The following is a 10,725-nucleotide window of genomic DNA, read 5'->3' on the forward strand; positions in this document are numbered from 1 at the left end:
GTCGCCTTTTGGCTCCAACTTGCCACACGAGGCAGATGTCCTCGCGCCTCGGGCGGAGAGGTTGCCTCCTGAGCCACCGAGGCCCGTGGGCGTGATGCTTGGGGGTGCCTCGGCTGTCCTAAACCTCGGTTTGGGGACTGGCATCTCCCCTCCCCAGGAAGGCATCGGTTCACCGGCATCACCTTCCCAAAACCAGCAGCTCTGCCCCGGTGCCCGGTGCTACCTCTCGGCCAACGGGTGCCAGCACCACCTCTGCCCCACCCCGGGCGCTGGGAGACTGTTTATGGAGGATTTTTTTTCCCTTCCTACAGGCGTTTCTCACCTCTGCCCTGCATGACTTCTAATGCAAATAGAGCAATGGCAATACTGGTGAGCTGTTCCTTCCTTTTTCCATTCTCACCTGTGGTGGCTTGGTATGCATTTTTAGAACTTCTGAAGTAAAATATTTTTACGTATCACTGTAGAAATATGTGTGTATTTTATTAATCTCGCTACCTCAGATGTGCTTTCAGCTTCTGACAAAGAGCTGTTTTGTAGACCCGAGGTGCAGGCCCAGCTGCAGGCCATTTCCCAGACGCGTCCTGGAAAGCAGACTTCTGCTTCCTGCTCTTCACCACCTCCTGCCTGGTTACTGCTCCTGCAGCGCAGTTCAGGTACAAGAAAAAACATAGGTATCCTGTCCGTTAAAAGTCTCTCTTTAAAAAGAGATCCACGGTTTTCTGCTTTCTGTATAGTTGCGAGCTTCTGCCGCATCATTCTTAAAGGCCACCTGCATTCATCTAGATCTCATTGCCGAACAAATCAGCATTCATCAGCTAAACTTGGATGCACTTCAGCATCCTGGCCGTGCTCACGTTTTAAAGAGCTGTGATCTAGTTGACACTAGAAAATGAACTCCAGAATGGTGCAGCATGATCACGTATGAAACAGCACTCTCTTAACCAGAGCAACTAGTAGCAGCGGACGAATATGACTGAGTAACTTCAAAGAAACACGTTTTGTTCTCTTCACGTTGTATTTTGAAGTGGATAGTTGTGTTACATATGTAGTGCCAGTCTGCATTAGCTGTCGCTCCATTCCTTAGTTGCCCAGAGCAAATGTACCTGGTATCACAGAGGAAAGAATGCTTTTCCCGAAGCATGCCCATGGAAATTCTTGTCAGACAAATTTAAATGCCTTCCATTCCAATTCTCCACAGGCAGAAATGACATCTAGTGCCAATATAGACAATTCCTCATTTTCCCCATAGCCAAACTGGTGTGTTTGTATGGTACATGTTGGCATTTCATGCTATGTAGAGAAGGGCAACAGGATCTCTCTACTGCAGAATCAATCAAAATTCACAGCTGATCCACCTACATATTTACTAGGCATACTTTATGTAGTTAGGAAAGCCTATTTCATTCTTTACTGCATCAAACCGATCTAGGGCTTCTGACGCAACTACCTCTGTCCTCTCCTTCTTCCAGGAGGAAAATTTCCCTATCCTGTGAGAGAGAAGCTGCTGCTGAGTAGTAAATATTAGGGAGCAGTTACCATAAATTAAACAGTGCATAATAGGTGTTAGAGAGGTGTTGAAAGTCAACAGAATCTCAACATCAGAGACTCAAAACACATGAAAAGTACGCATTCAGTAAAAGAAGGTAAGAGAGGTTATTTCGGGGTATTTACCTGCAAGATTATTCATCGTTTAACTGGTGTTTTTGACTTGCTAAAACCAGTAAAGAATGTCATGTAGCTATGTCATGCTACTACTAATTTAAACCAACAAATAAGGTAACTGGAGGAGGGGTTGGGGGAGAGGGCGGGGAGGGTTTAGAAAAATTGTCATGGATTTACAGTTTTGGAATATCCGAGAACTTGAAGCCAAAGCCACCGCCAAAGCCTGGTGTGCTCTGCTAGGAACACTGCTGTGGTGGAAACAGACCAGAAGCATATTGTGGTCTAGTGCTGGAGGGCATCCTACAAATACGCTAAAAGTTAAACATTGCTTAAATATTGAAGAGGTAAAAATGGTAAAATGCTTTCTCAAATGGAAACATTGTTTAATAAAATAAGTTAGAGGTGAAACTAAAGTGTTTTTTATAGAAATAGCTGAGTAACAGTTTGAAAAAGGCACAAAAAATGTACAGGAAGCAGATACTGTGCTTGCAGGTGTTACTCGAGCATAAATAAGTTCTCAGTCAAGGGGAAAAAAACCCAAACAAACAAAGAACTAACTTTACTTTTTGATCTTAACTGCTCCCAAGACAAGGTTGACAGTGGCATCAAATAGACTGTTAAGATAAAACCATACTACTACCTGCTGCGATTCAGCAAAGTAATGTGAAATGGGGGAAAAACCCCCCAAAACAAAGCAGCCCCGCACTCTGTGGGAGAAGTGATGTTGTACTAGATCTTTTTTTTTATTTGAAGGTTAAGTAATACATACTTAATACGCCCCATCTGATGAAAGGCTGTTAAATCTTCAACGAGGTTGATTCAATTTTCTCAAATACAGCAAGGAAGAATCAGGACAGTTTTGTACTACGTGAATGCGCTCTCAGCACAGGTATGTTTTATTTAAAAAGACACCCTTGTCAACCTGCAGCCTTCTATAGCAGGTACGCTTGCTCACAGCACAGTAAGCTCACCCAACAGCTCACCAGCACCAAAAGGGAAATTCCCTTGTGCTTCCCTCCCTGCTCCTGCCTGGGCTGTTCCACGGCTCACCCTCTGTGGGTTCCATTACACAAACTCAGCTACCTGGGGAAGTGCACACCTAGGTTCATTTTTCTCCAGACATCTGAAACTTTATTGATTTTAAGGTAGGATTTGGGGAAATTCCAGTATGGTTCCAACACAACAGCAACACCATCTGGCGGGTTAACAGTCAAGAGGATTGCTTTGTGCATCTTCCCTGTAGCAGTTATTTACACAAGAATGCATATGCAAACTCTTAGATGCCAAACAGATGAAAACATCTGATGCTAATTATTGACTTTTTTGTAAGCACTAGGCTATCAACTTTCAAACTGGAAGTCCAGATTAACACTGCAACTACAGTTTTCTACTTGCTACTCACTCCCTGCATTACCACCTATATCTCTTGAAAAGTAAGTTTTTAACTATTAAGAACATGGTTAAGAATCAGAAACTACACCGCTTAGCTTGTGAGTTGTCATAGTCAATGCAGGAGCTACAGAAACATCCTTTCATAATCAAGATTTATTTGGCTTTTGGTTGGTGATCACAGACACTATGAACAATTTTACAACTGTTTTTATTCACATAGTTTTTTAGATCTAAAAACTATATATTTTTTTTTTCTAAGACTATTTCAAACATTTTTCCTTTGATCTTTGCAAACAAGCTGTCCTCTAAAACTGGATGTGAAGTTCCAGTAACTCAAATACTGACATCACAAGTTACGTCTGCCAAGGAGAAACTTTTACTAAGTCAGTATTTAAAGATATAATAAAAGCTTCCAATCTTTTGCATCACAGCTATAAAGTTGTTGGAAAAAATAAAGCTGCAACTACCAAAAATAACTTTGTCACAGATATACATCACTCAGCAAGAAATCCAACACTAGGGAGCAGTTTTATTAGATAAGCAATTCTACTGATGGTACAACCATAGATAAATAACTAAAATGTTAAGACATTCTCAACATATCATTATGAATTCCAAAGTCTGATCTGTGTTATGCTTCATTTAATAGAAAAACTGTCCCTCACAGTCTATAGAACGTGAAGCCTGATCAAGGCTTCAAAGCCCTCTCCTCAATGTAACATGCCATTAATTTCTGGTTTCATAGAAAACAGACAACCAGTACATGATTTTACCACTTAAAAAAAGCATTTACACTTATCTAAATATGTAAAAAAATGGGTTGAGTTGGGATTCTCTCCTTTTTAAAAATGTGTTTTCTAGAACTACTAAAAAACTTGCATTTACAAAATAGTTGATAAAAATATTCCTCTGAATTGTACAAGAAGAAAGATATAAGGACCACCAATTAAAGACTTGGTACCAGATGTTACTCAGACTTAGCTTCTTTCTCTACTGCTGCATCAGATGCTGGGGTCTGAAAAGACAAAAAACCAGAACACTTCAATGCAGAAAGTTTCTAAGTGACTCAGCCTTTTAGTTTGTAGTATTTCTGATGTACAAGCCAGCTGACTTGATATACAGAACAACCATGACTAGTTTCTACATACCATGCTTTACAGTCTTAATAAATTGGTGTCACGGTCTGCTTATTTCTCCTGGATAACAACCTACTAAAACCAAGCTGTCTTGAAAAGGCTTCCATCTCCTCAGATGCATCAGTATGCATTTCAGAATGTTGCTATTGTTACTACTCAATACACACTGCAAAGGATTTTTCGTTTTTTTAAAGAACAAAGCCCGTTTCAATAATCACTGCCATTATGACAGGAAAAGGGGCTTTTTAACCTGCATATGGGTGTTTAGAAAAGACACTATAGATATGCTTCATGCACTTACATTTCAGTGCAGCACTGTTAACATATTCTCAAATCTTACCACGTTTTCAAGTAGCTAAGACTTCGAAATAGGACTGCATCAAATTAAACATAATTTCGTAAAAATACATTCAGTGAAACTGAACTGTAGCAGCAGAGCTATACTGTTTTCAAGTCAACTCTCTATATGCTGTACCTCAACTTCAGAACAAGTTCATACAAACTTAACTGATTAAAATTACAACTCATTTAGGTCAGAAAACTTGCTGCATTTGCAATGTAGATTAAAAAAAGGAACGTAATGTATGTATTAACATAAAAATTACACTTAATTATTCCAAAGCTTTGCAGCCCCAGCAGAACAGACTGTTTAATCACAGCAGTACCCGAACAGGAACCCTAACACCCGTGCAGTCTTCACTGCCACCTGGGGGAAGCTTCGGAAGGATGAAGTACTGGAGCCATTTCCCTCTGCAGGCCTTAGTCTCCGCCAGTGCCACCAGAAGTTGTTGCTGGCCTTTCACCAGGTCATGGATGAACAATGGCATTGCTGACATTGTTGCCCTGATTGCAAACAGTAATGTCCAACAGGACAGACTGTACCTCTGCCTCTTCTAGACTTAGGTATTATATTAAACCTGCAATTTTGGCTGGCGTGACCAACGTGAGACCAGCACAAAGACGTGCCTCAGAAGTCATCATCCATTCCTTGTAAATTTACATCATCTCTGCACAAGTGTACTAAACAGACCCCAGCTGAGAAATACTGCCAAATTTAACTTTTGCTGGTATTGCTGAAATACTAAATGCACAGATTAAAAGACCAAATTATGTGACAGTAATACAGAGCCAGAGCTACACAATAAGTTAAGCCACGTAAAGAATTCCTACTTGTAGCACAACTTTTTCACAAAGATCACACTGTAAGTTTGCAAATGAAAAACTGTTACCCCAAAGGAAGTTGTCTAGTACACTCAAGTGCCATCCTGTACCTTCCTCACCCACCTAAAAACCAAACTCTTTCCCTCTACTTGAAGATCTATCTGCACACTGATAGATCAGTGGGATAGAACTGACTTTTTTTCCATCTGAAAAAAATTACTTTTCAATGCAACAACCATACAGGAAGCGTGAATCCCACATTTAAATTAAAAAATCATCTGGCTATCTGATCAGCAAACTTCACTGAACTAATTAAAACAAGTGAGGCATTCAATACTGCAGAATCCTGAGACTAATTCTAGGCCTGTTACCACATGAAAACTTGTGTTTCATCCAGTTGTTAACAGCAGCCCTAGTAAGAAGCACTGCTTCTCCCCTCAGATCTTGTCCTAAATTTTAAACTAAATTATCTCCACATTCCAGAAAAAGAATGGAGTGTGGAGGATGTTTTAAGTTAGATGATCAGCAACTCCAAAAACTTCAGCAACACGGCCACACGGCCATTTTAGCACAGTATTAAAGCCAAGACTAATTTGGCATGTTCATTTCTTCAGCAACAACCATTAGTAGTTCTTGCACTTTCTCTTCCATCCCTGCACGAACCTGTCCCTTCTACCAGCAGTGTATGTATCTATGGCTCCTATGTTATCTCAACTTTGGGTAAATCATTTCCACTTTGGATTTTCAGTGAAAACTGTTTCCAGTCCCAAGAAAATGAATATTGCATTTATCAAAAAACTTTTGTGGCCTTGGAACCTCTCTTCCAGTAACAGCAAAGGCAGATTAAAACTCAAACCAAACCCTCTGAGGACAGACACCCCACCCCCACACACCAAGCAATATGCCCTCTCTACACCCTGTATGTATTTTTTTGCTAAGACCTACCCGTGGGGAAAATGGCCCCTCTTTGAAGGACATTACCCTGTATTGGAACTTTGGTAAAATTCTCACCCTTTTCCTTAATTTCAGGGACTGTTATCACGTCACTGCAACTCTTTTTGGGTCAACTAGTTTTTTCCAGGTGTATCTACTAATGTTTCAATAGCCTACATCTTTCTTTTGGCAGAAATAGATTTCTATTATAAGAACGGTGTATGTTTTTGATAGATGTCTGGATAAACCAGTACAGTAAGTTATCCGGCTGCTTTGCACCAACTACAGACAACTTTACCTCCTCACTTTTAGCTTCCCCATTTTCTGCAGGCAAGTTGTCCTTTGTCTGTTCTTGGTTTGTCTCTTCTGTCTGTTTTCCTTTAGGCCCCTTTTTCCCCTTTGATTGAGCTTTCTTGTCCTCAGATTTATCCTACAATGAAATAAATTTCCAGTAAGTAAATTCCAATGACCTACTAGGTAAACTCTGAAAATAATAAAAACCACACAAAACAAAGATGGACTCACTAAACAGCAAGAGCTACTACCAACAACCAATGAGCTAATACACAGTTCAACTGCCAGAAGTTTTCCAAACTATATATAGACAAACAACCACAGTTTCAGATAGAAAATGAGAGAATGAAATTGGGATGAAAAGATAACCAGGTTCTAGTGACTAGACCGAGCAGAAAAAAATAGCAATGCAGCCCTTCCACTTTGTAAATACAAAGCACTTTGAACACTCTTTTTCCTCTTATACTGATAGGTGGCAATTTCAGTAACCTAAGTAAATACTTTGTTAGTATCTCAGTCACATCCTCTGTACCTGCAAGACTGTTGTTAAATGGGTAGGGAAGGAGGATTTGTTCAACAGCTACTTTCATATATGTAATACATCCTCCCAGACATTCCTAACAGCAAACAAATGCTACAAAGTTCACCTGTCCTCCAGCTGGTCCCCCTACTTACAAAATATTTCTATCAATTCAGAATTGCATAAATGCACAGGTTTGACACCATCTGTCAAATGTTACTTCATGATACTAATGAAAATTTTCAATAAATGACAAACTGTAATACTTTTTCTGGGCAGGTACAATGTGAATAAGTGGCAAGAGAACATAATGCATTTATAGCTCTGAGCAGAAGACCACTACACAGATCTACCTTAAAACACGTCTAATCTCATTAAAATATTGTATGCATTTCATAATTATGTTCTTCAAATTATGTCCTAATGTGTTGTCTCTTTCACTCCAGGAAATAAAGTTCTCATTTTTGCCTATTTTAAGTACTATAGAAATGCATATCTTGGATTACTATTAGAAACCATTTGGTCAGAAGCATTCCAGACTATCCTCACTCTAAGCATTCTTCCTTACTTCACACATGCAACTTTTTAATACCTGAGTACATTTTTTAACGTGCTGGTTTTGTGTGCATGGCTGAAACCAGGACACCTATTTTACGTGAATGCAAAACACTGTCTTCATGAAAATATGGTTTTGTCAACCAATTGCAATTATTGAACAAAAGTTCTAGGTGTTTTACACCACTGGATACAAACATGCAGTAAGTTACATTACAAATACAAGAGATGTAAGGTAAAAAAAAAAACCAATCAATGCTGAAGCATCTTATGCCAGGTAAGTAAATTGTCAACGTCCACAAAACTTTGGAAATTCTTTGCTCCTATTTTTAGAAAATATAAGTTTTTAAATCCTCGAGAGAACAGTTGAAACATGCTATTGGAAAAAAATTCCTTTAAAAAAGTTACGAAGGCTAAACTCAGTATTACAAATTCAGGTAACACAATTTTACAACACATAGACTTTTGTGTTTTGATTGTCAAGAGTATCTTTTCCTTCATTAATATTTATTTTTAAAAAACCCACCAAGTAACACCATTAGGGGCAAACTTCTCTCAAACAGAAAAAATACCATCAGGAAAGTTTTAGAAAGTTACAAAGTTGATGCAAAGAAGCGTATTTTGATGCATCAAATACAGAAAAACACAATTAAAAAAAAATAAAATCTATCATTTGGCTGGTATGTAACAGTGAAATACTTCTGCAACCCATTTAAAGGAAGTCCAGAGATAGTTAATATGAGAGAAAGTAGTGAAGCTGGAGAAGTAAAACGCCATCAGAACAAGAGATTTTTATATTAACAAAGTTTCCAAATGACAAAAGATTTTAGTGACGGCATCAATTTTAGAACAAAGATGATCAAATGTGAAACAAGTTATACATTTATTTGAATTGTCAATAGCAATTGAAAAAAAAAAGATTGTTCACATATTCACATTACAGCAGCATTCCATGGGGGTGTCGTGCAAGGCGTTCTACTTAACATTCTGAGATGAACAGAATTGTGATGCACTTGGTTTACAGGAGTATGTTCCCAGCTATGAACTGTGGAAACATTTCTTTCTAGAAGTAGTTACAGGCAGCAAGTCAGTACCACGTGTATCAGCCAGCATCAACTAGCAGCATTAAGAATTAGATGCACCACACAAAGACACTGAAAAAAGAGAATCAGAACTGAAATAAAATTGGAAAGCTTCCCAAAATTCTTTAGGCTTACAACTTCAAAAATGGGAGTGTACTGATATTCAAACCATTGGAATGAAGGTTCGTTACTACCAAGTAACTGTGCAGTAGGATTAATAAAATGAAAACATCAAGTCTGCAAAGCAGAGTGTATTTGAAATGCTCTTCATCCACACACTGAGAAGCTTGTAATCACAAAGGAACACTTAAAACCACATATACCAACAAGGCAACAGATAGACAACCTCTTTTATTTCTCCCAAGAAACTAAGAATTATACACAGCTCAGTTCCTGGCATTGTGAAGGCTATACTGAAAAAATCATGCTTACTTACATATACACATAAAGATCTGAAAGCTAGACTACATGAATGAAAACTCAGATCTTTTTCAGTGGCTAAGTAATTCAATTATTATTTTCCTGTCCTAACACACTGCTTTAAACTGTGAATATATTTTATTCCCTTTTGTTACAGTGATGAAATACAATCCTATGTACAGTTGCTTCGACATTCAAGTAGTTCTGCTCAGTAGCAAACTACCATCTAAAGCTCACAAATCAGTGCCCACATTTCTAGGCAATACTTTGAGCGCTTAACAAGGATCTACTGAAACTGTGGTGGAATGTATGTACCTGTAGATACTGGCAGAAGCATCTGAAAGCCATAATGAAAAATCTGCTAAATGAGCATTCACACAAAGAACACGCGAAGACGAGTAAAAACATTCAGACACCGTGCATCGACGACACGAAACGGGACGCCACCAAGCACCTGCACAACGAACTCGACTACCTCCTCTCCCTCCCCTCTCCCCAGTAGCTCTCACCTTTGCCGCTAACTTTTTTGGCTTCGGCTCTGCTTTGGCAGGAGCAGGTTTCTAAGAAGAGAGAACACGTAAGGGAGAGATTCAGCCCTCGGCAACCCCCGTTTCGGTACAGGAAGACACACACAGACAGGCACAGACACCCCCCCGTCGCTCCTGTACTCACCGCGGACAGCCGCGCCGATCGCCTCTTCGGCTACAGGCAGAGCAAAGAGAGAAAAACGGCGTGAGGGGCGGCCCGGGGCGGGCCCCGCCCAGCCCGCCCCGCCCCGGCCCGGCCCTGCCCGCGGCACTTACCTCCTCGGGGGCCTCCCCGTCCGCCACCGTCACCTGCCAACACAAACACCGCGCGTCAGGCGGCGCAGGCGCCTCGGGGCGGCGGCGGGCGCGGGATGGCGGGCGGGCACGTGACGCTACCGCTCGCCCGCCCCCCCGCCCGCCCCTTCCCGCCGCCGCTTTCGGATTTCCCGTCCCGCAGAGACGAGGCGCGCGACGAGCCCCCGCCGAACCTTCCAGACACCCTCCACCGCCCCAGCGGAGCCCCCGCCGTGGGGGATGGAGCCGGCCGCAGTCAGCGAGCGCTGGCGGCCGCCGCACCGGTGCCACCGGGGCGGTCGCTTCCCGTCGAGCCCCGTCCCCGCGCGGTCACACCGCCCGCCCCCACCCGTCCCTGCGGCGGTGGCGCGGGGCCGTCCGCCCCTGGGCAGCGCGGGTCCCCGTCAGCGGTCTCGCTCGCTCCCGCCCGCTTCACCTTTCTCTTCGGCATGGCGAGCCTGCGCGGCGGCGGCTCTCGGCCGCGACCCCCGGAGCTGCGGCGGCGGCGGCTCCCGCCCGGCTGCTGCGCGCGCTGGGTGCCTCACGGCGAGCCGCTGCGGCTGCCTGCGAGCCAGCCTCGCTGCGCAGGGAAACCGCCCCCCCCCCCCATCCCAGCAGCGCCAGCGGCACCGCAACAGGATCCAGCCGGATTGGAAGGGGAGGGGAAGGGGGGGGAGTGGGAGGGGGCGGCGGCGGGGGGACGCTCCCCGCTCTCCGGCGGCCGCTGGCCCCGCCCCCTCCGCCCGCCC

The 10,725-nt window shown here is 42.6% G+C and overlaps 1 protein-coding gene across 2 annotated transcripts; it reads right to left on the reverse strand.

Annotated features, from left to right (window-relative positions):
* Positions 1 to 522: 522 nt before the first annotated feature.
* Positions 523 to 10,723, reverse strand: HMGN1 (high mobility group nucleosome binding domain 1). Of its 2 annotated transcripts, none has more exons than XM_074858363.1 (6): positions 10,413 to 10,723; positions 9,959 to 9,991; positions 9,828 to 9,857; positions 9,665 to 9,715; positions 6,583 to 6,714; positions 523 to 637 (listed from the first exon to the last, which is right to left on the reverse strand). In XM_074858363.1, the coding sequence occupies exons 1-6, from the start codon at positions 10,425 to 10,427 to the stop codon at positions 629 to 631; spliced, it is 270 nt and encodes an 89-aa protein (XP_074714464.1). In that variant the 5' UTR covers positions 10,428 to 10,723; the 3' UTR covers positions 523 to 628. The 2 variants fall into 2 exon arrangements, with proteins under 2 accessions (XP_074714464.1, XP_074714463.1); XM_074858362.1 differs by lacking the exon at positions 523 to 637 and adding an exon at positions 3,190 to 4,069 and having other exon boundaries at positions 10,413 to 10,712.
* Between the last annotated feature and the right edge of the window lie 2 nt (positions 10,724 to 10,725).

The sequence above is a fragment of the Strix uralensis genome, chromosome 2 (genome assembly GCF_047716275.1).
Source record: "Strix uralensis isolate ZFMK-TIS-50842 chromosome 2, bStrUra1, whole genome shotgun sequence".
Taxonomy (NCBI): domain Eukaryota; kingdom Metazoa; phylum Chordata; class Aves; order Strigiformes; family Strigidae; genus Strix; species Strix uralensis.

Coding starts and splice junctions, on each gene's coding strand:
- HMGN1 (XM_074858362.1), bottom strand. Junction 9,858..9,958: donor ACGGGGAGGCCCCCGAGGAG/GTAAGTGCCGCG, acceptor CTCTGCCTGTAG/CCGAAGAGGCGATCGGCGCG. Junction 4,070..6,582: donor GGGAAGCTAAAAGTGAGGAG/GTAAAGTTGTCT, acceptor TTGTCTTTTCAG/ACCCCAGCATCTGATGCAGC.